The 15,710-nt window shown below is 35.8% G+C and overlaps 1 protein-coding gene across 2 annotated transcripts; it reads right to left on the reverse strand.

The window, feature by feature from the left end:
* Positions 1–263: 263 nt before the first annotated feature.
* Positions 264–15,103, reverse strand: LOC110613048 (serine/threonine-protein phosphatase BSL3). Of its 2 annotated transcripts, none has more exons than XM_043955779.1 (21): positions 13,971–15,103; positions 12,777–12,837; positions 12,590–12,668; positions 12,394–12,473; positions 12,219–12,313; positions 11,974–12,073; positions 10,250–10,319; positions 8,601–8,702; positions 8,425–8,506; positions 8,095–8,274; positions 7,066–7,339; positions 6,732–6,984; positions 6,465–6,635; positions 5,405–5,643; positions 4,573–4,657; positions 4,379–4,477; positions 4,102–4,301; positions 3,943–4,018; positions 1,359–1,494; positions 1,135–1,274; positions 264–1,042 (listed from the first exon to the last, which is right to left on the reverse strand). In XM_043955779.1, exons 1-21 carry the CDS (start codon positions 14,392–14,394, stop codon positions 959–961), a joined length of 3,030 nt encoding a protein of 1,009 aa, XP_043811714.1. In that variant the 5' UTR covers positions 14,395–15,103; the 3' UTR covers positions 264–958. The 2 variants fall into 2 exon arrangements, with proteins under 2 accessions (XP_043811714.1, XP_021609659.1); XM_021753967.2 differs by having other exon boundaries at positions 6,732–6,969; positions 13,971–15,100.
* Between the last annotated feature and the right edge of the window lie 607 nt (positions 15,104–15,710).

The following is a 15,710-nucleotide window of genomic DNA, read 5'->3' on the forward strand; positions in this document are numbered from 1 at the left end:
TATATATACATATATATAAATCTAATACAATAACCTTATAGGGGTCTTGAAAAAAAATCTGATAGGGTAACCGGTAAAAATTTTAAATAACACTATAAATATAAAAATATCCAAGTATTATTAAAACCCTTAATATAATATTTCAATTTTCATTTTTCTTCTTATTTTGCTCATTACAGGAAACAAGACAATAGGAACATAGAACACATGCTTCATTTGAATAATGTCCTATCTTTAATAAGTGGGAGAAAAAGAGAGAAGCGTTGCAGAGAAAGAATACAAAACTAATAATTCTCAGATTGAGGCCCAAATATTCTCACGCTTGTTTTGGAATTCGCAGCTGAAACCCAATTACTGACCAAAATTTCCCAAATTTTTACGTCGCTCAAAAAGTTTCTATCTTCACACAAATTACATTGTGATTGTACAGAAAAAACACAACTGAAAACTACACCAGGATGATACCTCTATGATACATGGACGCCCCCAAGAAGGATTTAAATATTTATATCTCACCACACCATATAAGGATCTCATGCCCCCTTTTTTTAAAAAAAGAAAAAAATTAGGCCTAAACGAGGAATGGGAAAAAAAATATTAAACTAACATGGAAAATACCCAGCACTAACAACCCAAACAAAGTTTTGACTTGTACCCGCTCGTGGCTCAATTTACAAAGGCGGGTGCTCCTGAACTGCATCTTTGAGCACATTAAACTAACAGCCGCCTGCAACCTGCTTCTCACACTTGTATATTTGTCATCTCGCCTACTGACCGCACTTTGAAGTCGGAAAAAAAAAATTAGGAAAGCCCTCAAACTTTTATCAGGAAACAAAAAATAAAACGATCACAAGTTTCAGAATCCCTGGATATGGCATCGTCATCTATACAGACACCATAACTCAAGGTGCTAGCATGCGCCCGGAATGAGTATTAGGGAAATAATCATAAGCATCTACTATATCCAAGCAAGAGATCCCCTGTCATTTGTCACTGGAGGACGACCTCTGGTTGGGGTAGGAGGCCTGTTAGCATTCAACTCCTGCTCTCATACAACACCGATAGCAATTAGAAACAAATTGTAGTTTTCGGAAAAAGGGGTCAAAGAATTGACACTTTAGAGTGCAACTTCACCTGCATCCATGTATCTTCAATGTGGCGTTCAGGTGAAGCTTCCGGTGATGAGATGGCTGGTGGTAAGGGATGAATTAGTTTTGGGACCACCACAAGGTCTCTTCCCAAAACTAAAATTGCCCCAGCGTTGTTGGCAGTACCTGTGGAAAAAGGAAGTCCCAAAACTAAAATTCTAAAACAAGTTGAGCTCCAAACAAAATAGATGATCAATGCCAAAAATATACCACAGTAATTGGTAGCTGAGAAAAGTGTGATTAGATGTCCCTGGGCAAAACGCTCAAAGCCATCCATCACACATTCATGGGCACGTACAATCAACTGCAGATCATTGTTGTTGCAGAATTCCATTACTCGATCCGGCTACAATAATGAACAGCATAAAAAACAGATAGCAAACCTTGCTCAGTTCCATGCTAAAAATGGACCAGTGAAACAATCAACAGACAGAGACATGTAAATTTAAAAAATATAAAATAAGCTAAAAAAAAGGAAATTACTATTTAGTCTCTATGGTATATAAAGGAGAAACTCATTGCTTGGTCTCTCAATTTTAAAAAATGCATCAAAATGTCCCTAACGTTTTAAAAAGTCTATCAGTTAATTTCTCCGATAGTTTTAGCAGTTAAGTATTGCAAAAAAGTTTAAAATACCTCTGATACGGAAAGACTAATTAGTAAACTTTTTAAAAATACGAAGGACCAACTAAAAAGTATTTCTAAATTATAATGACTAAATAGTAAAATACTTTAACATTAAAATTAATGGAGAGACTAACTAGTAGACTATTTAAAACGTCAAGAACATTTTAATGCATTTTTCAAAACCGAGGGACCATCTAATGAGTTTTCATATACCATACCATGGAGACTAAATAATTATTTTCCAAAAAAGAAAAAACTCAACTGAAGAACAGTAACTCTACACCCCAACTTGCCAATGAAGAACACCCAAAAGCATCTTTCAGCAAGAGCAGATACATTAATCAAGCATACATGAATCATGGAAATACATAATACACATAATTATGGGTGTGGGAAAGCCGTTTCATTAGGCACTAAGTAAGCCTCATGAAAATGCAGCAGCACATACTTACAAGGACATGATATTGCAGTCGTCCAGTCTCTATAACAACTAGCGAAGGATATATTCAATATTAACCACAGATCTCAAAACATGTTGCAACAACTCCAGTAAATGCAACTCCTGTGACTTTAATATGCCAACCTATCTTTTTAGGATGTCAATGGTCTAAAATTATGACCAAGTATTTATTGTTTTCTTTTTACATATCTAAGCATGCTGTTTAAATTGAAATGTGAAATTCAGCATCTTTAGGACAGTTAACTTTGAATCAATGCATTAACCATGTTACTTATTTAACTAATTCAACTGAATAGCAATAAGACAATTCTCCCTGTTTTTACCCTGAACTCCACTATATCTATCAATTATTTGAGTAAATTATAAACTTAAAAAGGTTCATGCCCCAAAGGCAAACTTTGCTGGGGGAAAAATCTCCGTTTTAGAGGTTTGGGACTCAATTTTCAGGTGAAGGAAACAGACAACGACTTGCATAAATAGACTTTAAGAATGTTGTTAATTCAATTTGCATTAGCCATCTAAGGAACCCTTCAGATGGACACATCTCTATCTCTAGCAAGACAGACATATCCATTACCCTCTAAGGACACCCATGGAGGAATTTAAAGAAACCATCATCGTCATCATTCTTAATCTAGCAAGACCTTCAGAATTCATTGCTTGATTTATCTCATTCAAAAGCTCAACTCATTTCCAAATTCATAAACAAGCTCACAAGCTTGCTCGTTAAGTAGGTTCACGAACAGGCTCGTTAAGAAAGTTAAGTTCAATTTCATACGAGAATCAAGGCTCGTTGAGAAAGTTAAGTTCAATTTCATACAAGAATCAATTTCAAGCTCTAATATTAGAGCTCGAATCAAGTTCAAGCTTGAGCCTACATAAATTTTCATGAGACGAGTCTAAGCTTTCTGTAGTTCAACTCTACTCAGTTCAATTACAACCTTAGAATTTGGAGATATTCAACCCGTTAAGATTCGAGAGGTTGTTTGTTTAAAGGTTTGCGAGTTGGCTCATATATATTCTATTTAACTAAAATTCTTTAGGTTTAACTTATCAATTTCAAACTAAAATTTATTAGAGTTATAAATAATTGAATAGTTCATGAACTATACCGAGACTCAGCTTGTTTGCTAAATGATCCAAGCTAGAGCTTTATTAATATTCGGCTCAAGTTCGAAATGTGAACTTGAGCTCAAAAGTTTTGATGAACTAAATTTGAGCTCTATAAAGCTCAGCTTAGCTCAGCTCAGCTTGGTTCATTTACACCCCTAGCCAAATCAAACTCAGAAAAAGGTTCTCAAAGGGGCATTAACTAAAATTCAAAAATCCATTATGCAAGAAATTCTGTCATCACTTGTTATCAAGCAATCAGGTTAACTGCATATACAATTTAGTAGTAATCTGAAGATCTTTCAAAGAATTTGAACATGTTAAGTATAGTTATATCAATAACATGAATTCATTAGCAATAATTCACAAAATAATGCAATTGATTAAAGCATATTCAAACCAATTTGACCAGAACTACATTTAATTGAAATGCGAATCTGAAGATATCCGCCAACCTAAACATTTGAAATTGCTAGCCACCTTTTTTTCAACAAAAAGGTTCTTCTAACTACTTAATCAGTTCTTTAACTAGGGAGAAAAGTTAACAAATAAATTACACCAGATTCATAAATAAAAATTAAGCAATAGAGCACTCACCCCAAAAGTCACCAGCCCTGGACCTCTAGCATTCGGCCGCAGTCCTTCCACACTGTCATTTTCTGTTGGATCCGACCTAAGGGAGAACAAGAAAATTAAAAAAAGCTATGGTCATTTAGAACAAATAAATGAATGAAAATAGCATGGACATGCACTCACCATAACAAATCCATAAGAACAATTGAGCCTGCTTCCATACTAATTGGACGCTGAAGATTCTCAATCTGTTCCACATGATTTATTGAACGACCAATACCGCCATGCATACAAATTATTTTCTTTTCAATCAGTGCTGCCAAGGGAAGCCAATTGAACAAACGATTTATCCGATGCCAAATCCAAATTCCATCTCTCTCCCCCTATTAAGTGATCATTTAGTTAGCAACTAGACCAGTCAATGAGAAAGATTGAAGAAACTATTAATATAATACAATACCAAACGCTCAATGCATTCAATCCGGAAGCCAAAAAGGGCATTGATATCTGCAGCTTCGTGATTCCCACGAATCAAATGAACATTATGGGGATACTCCACCTAGAACGATGAAATAACCATGCAGAACTATTAGCTCATCCAACTACCCAAAAAAAATTAGGAGAGGGAGAGAGAGAAAAGAAGCTCACAAATACCTTCAAAGCAAGCAGAAGAGTAATGGTTTCCAGGCTGTGCTGACCCCGATCAACATAATCTCCTAAGAAGAGATAATCGATATATCTGATAGTTGGGTAACAAAATTAGCTTCATTTAAAATACTGGGAACAAGAATTTGAATCCCCATGCACATATGTTAATTCATAATCTATACAATGTGTTTAAAAACAAAATGATTAAACAAAAGACATCAGTGAGAAGAAAATGCACATCAAAGGAGAAAAAAGCTGTAAAGACCAATGCAATAGCTTTTCCAATTTCCATTATTACAAATAGACCTCCTTTATTTCTCCAGATAACAGAAAAAAAAGGATAATATGTGTTTCTATACTCCATAATATTTGATATACATGACCCAAGTCTGAAAACTTACAATGGATTAGCATATACCAAAATGAGATTTCAATAGGAGGTGATGATTGCCTCACTTTAAACATAAAACCACATCCTCCAGCTCCCTCCTCATATGCTAATGCCAAACCATGCCAAAAGGAGGTTATATGTTACCCCTCTCCTCAAGGGTAAAAGAGGTGGATTTATTTTGAAAGTATAATTAAAACTAATTAGTATGATTATTATTATTATCCTTACTATTGGTTAATCTTGCACCACATTCCTTTAATTTCATATCAAACATAATTATCTTCTCATAAATTTCCCAATACTTTACTCCTCAAATGTATGTTAACTCTAGTATTTTTTCCCCGTACCAAACACACCTTAAACAGAATTAGAAATTAGTTAAAAAAATGCTAAAGCAAGATGGAACAGAATGCATAATATGAAAGAACTAGTAACGAAAATGCTTACGCTATATCACCAGCTGTTGATGGTGCACCATACTCATCAAATAGGCGCATCAGATCACCAAACTGCCCGTGCAAATCACCAAATATCTTGATGGGAGCTCTAAGCTGTAGAACACTTGGCTCACTTGACAATATCTTTTCAGCATTGTCACAAAGATCTGAAATTTCACCGCACTCCAAGAAAAATTGACGACGAACTGGAGGTTTCCATCCACGAGGCTTCAAAAGATGTGCTATAACCTGGAATGGTAGAAAGATAACCCATTACAAAATATGAAATGGGAACTTTAACTAGAAATTAATTGTTGATGGGTGATTAACCTATAACCCCAAAAAGAGGGCACAACCTGCATAAACACAAGATATACACCACCTAACAAAATTCACCTCTTACAACTCAAGGAATCCAAAACAAAAACACCAGAATTAAGCTGAAGTAGAATCTGAGAACAAGGCAAACAAGTCTAAAAAACAGAACTTAACTACAAATATTCAATTGACTGAACACTGAACCAACAAGATTATGTGGATGCTTAGAAGTGGTTGACAACAGAACTCACCACAAAAACAGTCGATCAGTTAGCATGATGAGCACATTGACAGACCAGCAACAAATACATAAACATCTGGAAAAAGCTTGGAATGTGCATTCACCAAAGTAAATCCTCATATTTTAACAATTGCCGTACAACAAGGTTTCATGCACAAAAGAATGCCAAACTGCTTGACCCAACAAAACATTCAAAGCAAATTGGCAGATATGACAGTTCTCACTAAGGAGCTTGTCGGTGACTAAGATGCAGACATAGTAGATTGCATGAGCAAAAAGAGTTATACTGCCCAATATTTTAACAAATTAGTTAAATCTGATTTTTAACCAATGAAATTGATGCCTATGTTGGATTTATTTCAAACTATAAACGTAAGGATTTTCTCCAAATATTTGTGGTCAGATGCATGGCCCTTTTCATTATTCTAATATTCGACAGGATAAGCTAGATGCATCTAAGAACATTTCATGACCTACATACAATAAATATACAAAATAAAGTCTGTTATACCTTTTTGGGCACACTATTGATGGACATCTGCCGATCTAGTAGTTTTCTAGCAGCAGTTGCATTCTCTGGGGTCCCATAGCTGACCCGCCTGCCTTCATTTTCAAACTGATCAATTGAAAGCTGTCTGACCATCCCACCTAAAGCTCCACCAGTCTCTGCAGCTACAACAACCTGAGATAGCAGGCAGGAAAAATATCCTTTTCATGTCCGAATTGACTCAAGGCTTGAATTCACAATAATAAAATGTTAATAGAAGTATATACTCACAGCTCTGTGATGCAGCCGAACACCAGCGGGAGCAACAATATTTGATCCAGCAGAATCAGGCTTAATCAAAGTAGATATCTGTTTGCCACTAGGGGTAGCCTCTGCACCACGATCCCTGTCTGGCAGTTCAACTTCTCCATTAACTTGCCGTGCCTTAGCAGCTGCCAAAGTGGCAGTAATAGCCTCAGCTTCTGCAGCTGATGCTTCAACCAAATACTCCACCCCTCGGTTTGTTCTCCTATATAGTGATTTACTTTCAGCATTTAAATGATTTCAGAAACATTTGAATTATATCCAAGATAAACAGTAACACAATTAAATTAGCTAGGCATACCTATGTCCAGGGAGCATGGCATTTTCAGTGCTTATATCGGTGTACATATCACCATTTATAGGAGGAGCAACTGGATTGCCCAGTACAACTGCACCATCAGGTACTGCTTCATGCATTGCTTGCCTAGATCCTTCATCAACAAATCCATACCTTCCAGATATCTTGCCTGAATGTACATTAGAAGCAGCAGCTGCAGCTGCAGCTTGAGAAGCTGCAGTTGTTGTTTCAGCAGCAGCTAGATCTTCAGCAACAAGCAAATCGTCAAGCAACACTCCTGTTGCACAACCAAAGTTATATGTTACAATACCATGAACAACGAAATAGTTAGGACAACATAACACAATCATAGTGTGACCTCCATGATCTAGTTTAAAAATGCTTTAAATACCTGCTACGGATTGAATGCCTATATGCATTTCTTCTCTCTTTCATGACCAGTAACTTCATTAAAAATAACAAAGTGAATCAAGTGAAGGTTATGAAATTGACCTACTATTCTATTCTAAAATCATCAACAAATACAGACATATTTGCTTAGCTTCTCAGACATATTCTGTTCTATTATGATGACTTCACCTATCATCAACAAATAGACATATTTGCTTACGATGAGCTAAAATAATTGGCATCCTATGAGTCAATCTTTATCTAATATGGTCCTGGCTCTTCCAGAAATTCAAGCAGCGTTACAAAATATAATATCTTAAAGCATTGATGCGTATATTAATTCAGATAATGACAACTTAAAAACCACAGTTAATGTCATATGAAGTCATTTAAGGTTTAATGACGCCACATTCTTATCAATTCTACTCAAAAAAATTCTAGCTGAGGCCCAATTCAACCTTCCACTTCCCACACCAACACTTCTTGACAATCATCTTTTAGCAGGTGTCAGTATCCATCTTGTCACGCCATCCAAATCATTTTTCACTTGAGAACAAATAGATTTATTCAGAAAACAATTTAGATGGTTGTTGGCTACTTGGCTTCATGTTAGAGGGCAATCACTAAGCGCCTCATTTTTACCTCCACGCAGACCACCATATATAAATATCAAGTCACCAATTGCAGCAGCTGCATGCCTGCAACGCCTGGTCAACTCAACTGCAGCATCCCCACCAGCAGCATCAGCACTGTATCTGCCAGTCCTTGGACTAGTAACAACAGATTTTGTATCACACCAAACACCTGCTGCAGTATCCAACACTGTGCACCAGAGAAAAATGAATTATTTATCAGAAATACAATGGTTAAATCATAACAAAAACAATGATACTAGAATAAAACTAATACCAACATAACTGCCTAATAGCATTCCACAGACAGTAAAATTTGGGCAACACAATGATCAAGTACCTGCAACACTGGATGAATCTTCTACCATGCGTCCACCGCCAAGTGCACCTCCAGACACATGGAGTCTCGCATTAACAAAAACCTAAAATCCAACATATGGAAGTGTCAAACCTTTCTGGATAGAGGTCAGATAAGTTGACTAAAAGAAAATAAACTTGAAGGAAACTAAAACCCACTGCTGCATGTTGATATCTTGGAGATGGAGAGACACCAGGAGCAATTGCCCATTCCCAACGACCATCCCTATGTTTAGCAAGACCATAAGCACTGGCTAATGGCTGCAAAAGTTACAAAAGGAAAAAAGCAAGAAAAACAAAAAAGAGGTTAACCAAATGCTGATCTAATAAATTCCAAAGAATTCTAAGTCATTCGCAATGAAGGAACAACAGCTTCATCCAACCCCCATTGCCTCTTGCAAAGAAAACATCAATAAACCAAGCAATTCCCTCTTTTATTAAATCATCTCCAGCTAAATTCTCCTAAATCAACAATCGAAAGGAAAGGGAGAATATTCCTTTGTGCACCTTTACCTTTCAAAATTGCTTTCCATGGAAAAGGGTTGCATAAAAGGATTTAGAACTAAAACCCTCCCCTCCTCCCCTACAATAACAGAACAATTTTATTTTCTGCTTCCTACAATTTAACTAAGGGGTTGTCATAACTTTTCACAAATACACAAATTCCTCTAAAACGCTGAGGCATTCAAAAATCCAGATTCCACACTATTGATATCATTTTACATTAGACTAATCATGTAGAATCTCAACTTGATTTAAAGCTAACAAAAAAAACTAGAGAATTGTGATTTAAAAGGAGAATCAGCATTCCAAAAGAAAATCATACCAAAGAAAAATAGAGATGATCTATTATCAACTTCCGAAGCATACAGTTAATCACATACTTTCCTAATAATTGTCTATAATCTTGAATTCTTAAGAAGCTTGCTAAGGTTATTACCACCTGTCAAATAGAAATTATAAATTCCTATTGTTTTAATACTATCTGAATATGAAACAAATTCAGAGAGCAGAAAGGTTGTAACATTTTATGCAATCAAAATTCAAAAGTTTTAATTAGGCAGCTGAGGAATGACAGCATAAATTACAAAAAAAATAAATAAATAAATAAAAACCAACATGGCATTAAAAGAGAAAATAAAAACAATACAAAAACACAGATCCCTACTGAAACAATCACATATATCCTGCCCTATGGAGAGAGGAAAACAAAAAGAATTTTCTTTGACCTTTCCATCAAATATATCCCATAATAACAAAAAGGAATACATTTGGGCATGCCTTTAGATATCAATGCCAAAGAAGTTAAACTATTAACTAAATGAGAAGTAGTAAATCACATGCCCCAAAAAAATGCAAAGAACTGGGAACTGCACAATACTTGCTCCACCACCCCCAAACAAAACAAATCCCAGTGAGTGTAGACCCGAGTATATAATTCGAGTTAGGACCACAGAAAAATACTTTAAAGCAATTACAATTTCCAGGAACATACAAAGTTTTTGGTACTTTGACTCAATATTTATGTATTAGCAAAATATTTACAAATCAACATTCTACTTCAAGTTAACACTATCATTTTCAGAATTCATGTATGGAATTTTTTATTTTATAATCTCAAGAATTTATTTACTTTTGCCACAGATATAATAGTAAAAATGTTCTTTTGAACTTGCACATAATAATCCACTAGCCATCTCTTGCAAACAATATTAAATAAAAATAAAAAACCATTAAGAGCTTATTAATTCTCCATCAATATATCCAACATAACCAAACAATTACGAAAATCGAAATTCTTCACTCACCACACTATTTGCATCCCTCCCCCCACAAAGCAGAAGAAGACCGTCTGATCGGGCACTTGCAGTGGCATACCTAATCAAATATGAAGGATCAGAAACAGGCTCAGACCAGGATATAAATAACTACAATGCAACCAACCAATTGTGATACAAATTCCATACTCGAAACAAGTAATACTAGATGTCCTGACTCATACTAATATATATTATAATTTATAAAAGCTTTCAAATATTGTGCATGGCCAAAGGAAATTGGAAAACATAGAAAAAAAACTGCCATCATCAGTGGTAAACCTACAATGAACAGACAAACACAAAGAAAACTCAATGAAGAAAAAAAAATTTTTAATATGCTGATTTTAACAAATAAATTTTGCTCTATTTTATTTTGTTTATATCAATAACTTTATCCATATGCATATCAAGAGAATCAAAAGCAGCTTACCCTAACCTGCATCCCACTAAGGGATGATAAATCAAAAAATTCAAAATACTCAAATCTTGTAGCGTTAGCATCAACCACTTAATCACATGGGAATTATACAAGACACCCGATTCAGCTCATGCACCAAAAAGAGAAAACCTGGGATCAAGTTTCCTTTAAAAGCCATTTGGAAAACTTTGCTTAATCTGATCTTCCTTTTCTTTTTTATGTTTGGCTTAAACTGTTTAGGTATGGACTGACTGATGAGACTTGCAGAAAAGAGGTCACAACTCACAACATGGCCATGAAGCACCATCAGGGCAAAACTTTCAACCGATAAGGCGTCATTCTTTACTAAGATGCAATTGGAATTGAGATCTTCAGGAATTACCTTCCTTAGTCATGAACTTTTGGGGCTTCTATGGGAGTAACAGAAAATATTTGTGCGCTCGAAACCCCAAACTATTTCTTCCATTTTGTGTAAAAAAAAAATACATGGCCTTTGAAAGAGAAACTGTATTTCCCAGTGCTACAAGATAGATGGCTAAATACATTGATGATCAGTTTGGTAGGCAGCAAATTGTGTGTATAAATGCTATAATATATTCCACTCTTTTTTATCTTTTACGTGACATCCTACTGGCACTCTTTAATAAAATTCTTTCTTTTTACTCATCCAAACAGGAAAAATATTGGAAGTCAAATAAGCAGAGGATAGCAACTGGATATTTTCTACATCGGAAGGATAGAAATATAAAATACAGCAATTCATCAATTATTATCAAATATACAAATATATGCAAAACTATTGCTAGCAGACCACCACTTGAAATAACAATCAGGCATGTAAAACCCATAGTTACCAAAACAAAAAAATTACGAGGATCACATCAGCCATGATCCATGAACAAGATGCAATATATTACTAAGGGTCTGTTTGACATCGTTTTAGCAACTACTGTTGAGAAAAGCTTTTTTTTAATATATTAATTGGAGAGGATTAACTAATTTAAAATTAACTTTGATAAGTTTTAGTCATGAAAACACTAAAATAACAAAACAGATTTTTCCAAACTGTTCTTTTCAACATCTAAAATAGTGCCTTTTTTTACCTAAGAAACAATGTTGACCCTCAAAGGCTCAAACCACAATGCCAAATAGGCATTAAATAAGGCTTTTGGAACTGAAGTCATAGCTTTAAATGCCACAAAGGAAGACTATAAAAAAACAACAATAAATAACAAAATAATAAAGTATATTAAAGAGACAGAAAGAGCAAGGAGAGTGGGAGAGTGAGGATTACATGCATGGCGGTGGACCTTCCCCTTCAGGTTCCAATTTACGCCACTCATAAGGTTTGGCAGCAGTGTCAAGGGCCCAGACATCAGACAAAGGACGCTTCCCTGAAAATTATTAAATATTTTTATAAATACACAACACCTTAACCTGTCCTCATATGTAAATTCACAGTTATGGATCACATTTTTAATTTTTAGTCCATCTGAAAGGGTGATGAGCTTATGATGCTTTGACGTTGAAGTGACTTACCATCATTACCTCCAATTGCCATGAGATACCTTTGGCCAACCAAAGCCATAACATGTCCATATCGTGGGCCTGGTCCAGGGCCTTGAACAACAACTCTACAAGAAAATTATTGCTTCAACCACAAATCTTGTAATAAATATGAACGAATGAGCAAAGACAATGTTCAAATTCTAACCTGTGCCATCGCGGCCGTTGTTGTGTGAGGTCAAGAACATGAAGATCCTCAGCTGACAAACCAGCTGGACCAATTCCACCCTGTATTAAGATGTGAGATTTTAGTTATAACTTGGTGAATATAGCAAAGAAGAGAATAATAGAACCATGATCTAGAGAACAATATAAACATAGATGATAATTGTCAGAGTGCTAACCTGAATAACTACCATGGTGCCCACAGCAGTTGCCACATGAGCAGCCCTTGGTGTGGGTGGTTCTCCAAAAGGAGTAATCCTAAAAAAATAAGTTCATTAAGCACTACCATAATAGAGAAAGGGGTTAAAAAAACGTGGTGCCATAGCCAAGATGGAATCTAATAAAATACGAAAATTATTGGCTTACCTAGACCATTTATTTGTTAGCACATCATAACAGTGAACATCAGCAGTGGCACCTGCTAGTCCTGCAACTCAAGCAAATCATAAAGGTATTAAGGTAATGAAGTTGTGAGGTAGTAACCAGTACAAGAATCCATAAAGACAAAATTCATCATATTAATCACTTTCCGCATATGCCAGTTGGGAACACAACTAGCATCAATTCTCCCATTATACAACAACTATTCATATCAACATGATTCAGGTTCATAATTATCAGTATCATAAAAGCAAATGGGATGTCCAAAATATGAAAGCTGACCAACTAAGACTTCAAGTAAATTAAGGAACTTAGAATCATAAGCAGCATATTATTTGGCCCTTGTGTAATTAGAACTCAAAAACAACAGCATAACTAACGTCACCCACAACATTACAAGCATCCACAAAGACAAAATTCATCATATTAATCACTTTCCATATATGCCAGTTGGGAACACAACTCGCATCAATTCTCCTATTAAGCAACAACTATTCAAAATAACATGATTCAGTTTCATCATTATCAGTATCGTAAGAGCAAATGAGATGACCAAAATATGAAAACTGACCAACTAAGACCTCAAGTAAATTAAGGAACTTAGAATCATAAGCAGCATACTAATTGGCCCTTGTGTAATTAGAACTCGAAAACAACAGCATAACTAATGTCACCCACAACATAAATTTGTCAATATTCAAAGGCAAAGCAAGGGTCAAATACTTTGTGGACCATAATCAAATTAAACCATTGGACCACAAATATAAGGTTGCATATATGCACGGACAATAAGCATCGTCTGAAAATTGAAAATAGCAAAAGCAAAATATCCCGTTTAACATGCACAGAATTCAACTTCAATAATCACAGACGACTTGATCTACAGTTTCTACTGCAATAAAATACTTAGCTTATAATAACATAAACAACAAAAAACCACAAAAGCTATAACATGCCAATTAATGATGTCTTTGCTTATGTCAATTTGTCTGCCTAAATTATTGATCCCTGAGTTTTAAGGAATTCTAGAACCGAAACGATGCTCTAGATAATTTAATATACAACCAAATCAGAAATTTCTCACACCATATCAACTTTCTGGCCAAAGTTAGCAACCTATCAACTCAAAAAATAATTGAAAGGACCAGATTTACAAACTAAATGGAATGGAAAACATACTAATGCCTGCATTCCCAGCTGAGGAAGGAGCCCCTGAGGCTGCAGAATTGCCCTCAAGAGCCGTGGCACCACCGAACAAAATCAACCTCGGCCCGATGTAGCCAGGCGTTCCCTCCTCGCCAACAGCAGCCACCGCAGTCAGGGTGTGCCCACACCTAGGCCCCGGTCCATCTTCCTTCTTCTCTATAATGGCATTCACCACCGAATAAGTAGGCGCATGCCTCGGCCCCACAACGGGGCTTTGCTGCTGCCCCTGAGGCTGTGCAGGCGTCTGTACCGGTGGAGGCACCGATGAAGGACTAGAAGATCCTGCCGGCTGCGGCTCATCCCTTAGCTGCTCCCTATCCATTGCAGTTGGCGACGAAGCATTTTGCACCGCTGAATCTTGATCGGTCTCCGGCACCATCGATGAGTCCACATCCATTGTTTCAAGCCTACAATCCTAACCCTAATTTGAAGATCGGAGCTAGAATTCCAACCAATTCGCATCCCTAATCACCATTTTCAACGATTCACTCCCCAATTCAACAATAATAGCTCACAACCAACTGAAACCCTAGCTGAAATACTATATATTCACAATCCAAAAAAACACCAAAAAAAAAAAAGAGAGAACTCCAAAATTTTCCAAGGGAAATAAAATCTTGAAAAGGAGAGAGAGAAAGCGTCGATTAGGTCTTCGCGTTTTATACTCTTTAACTCTCTTTCTCTCCGTGACTCTTAAAAAGATAGGGGAAAAAAAAAGAAAGAACAATTAGAATGGAGCCAATCGAGGAGAGAGAGAGAAATAGAAACTGGACGAAGAAAATCAAAATCTCAAAGCTTCAACGCATCAAAGAAATAAGTGGAAAACACAAATCTATCTCCCTAACCAAATTATTTCTCTTTTTGCTTCTCTCTCTAGAAATGCCAAACTGTAGAAATTATGATGATGATGATGATGTGTTAATTTCTGTTTGGATTTTCCTCTTTTTTTTTTTCTCTTCTTTTTTACATTTTCTGGGAAATGATGGGGTGAGGGATTTTGTGTGTTTTTGTTTACCGTTATCAACCGGTTAGGCTGCGTACGGAAAGAGAGGAGAACGCCGTCGGATAGAGACGATTGACGGCGGAGAAATGTGATTGGGTGACCGGAATAACCGGGAATATATGTAGCTATTAACGGTGATAATCGGTTTTTCTATTTGTAGAGAGTTTTTGCCCCTTTGCCACTTAGTAGGGGAACTGGAAAGAATCGCACTCGCTGCTCTCAGCGCGTGCTCACGCGCACTTATTATTGGCTGGTGCGAAGAGAGAGATGCTTCGCCGTTCCCTCTACTCTCGTCCCAACCCTCAATTTTTATTCCATCAATTACTTCTTTTAATCCGTAGATCATGTCAAAAAATTAATCTATTAATCTCTCTATCTTTTGAATTAATAAATAATTATATATTTTTATTTCATTACGTCTAAATATGTCTATCTATATTTTTAATTAATTAGAAAATGGCTAAAATACCCTCCAAAATAAATTTCTAATGTTTTTTTTCTCTGTCTGCAACAACTCCATCTCTTTCCTTTTCTCTATGTTCCATACCAAATCACACCACAAGGCAATACTATAAATTGACCATGAGGGTAAAAATCTCATTATTTTTGTATATCTACACTAAGATTGGCAAGCATTAACAAGAGATAATGAAAATTATTAGATAATTGTTCTAATGAAAATTATATAATTATTCAATCTTATCATATTA

Source organism: Manihot esculenta, chromosome 4 (assembly GCF_001659605.2).
Source record: "Manihot esculenta cultivar AM560-2 chromosome 4, M.esculenta_v8, whole genome shotgun sequence".
Lineage (NCBI taxonomy): Eukaryota > Viridiplantae > Streptophyta > Magnoliopsida > Malpighiales > Euphorbiaceae > Manihot > Manihot esculenta.

What these genes read in the sequence shown, in the direction of transcription:
- LOC110613048 (XM_043955779.1), bottom strand. Translation starts at nt 14,394, where the DNA reads ATGGATGTGGACTCATCGATGGTGCCGGAGACCGATCAAGATTCAGCG. An exon ending in AGCTGGGAATGCAGGCATTA is followed by an intron (nt 12,838 to 13,970) that starts GTATGTTTTCCA and finishes CTTGAGTTGCAG; the next exon opens with GACTAGCAGGTGCCACTGCT. An exon ending in TCAATAGTGTGCCCAAAAAG is followed by an intron (nt 5,644 to 6,464) that starts GTATAACAGACT and finishes CTACCATTCCAG; the next exon opens with GTTATAGCACATCTTTTGAA.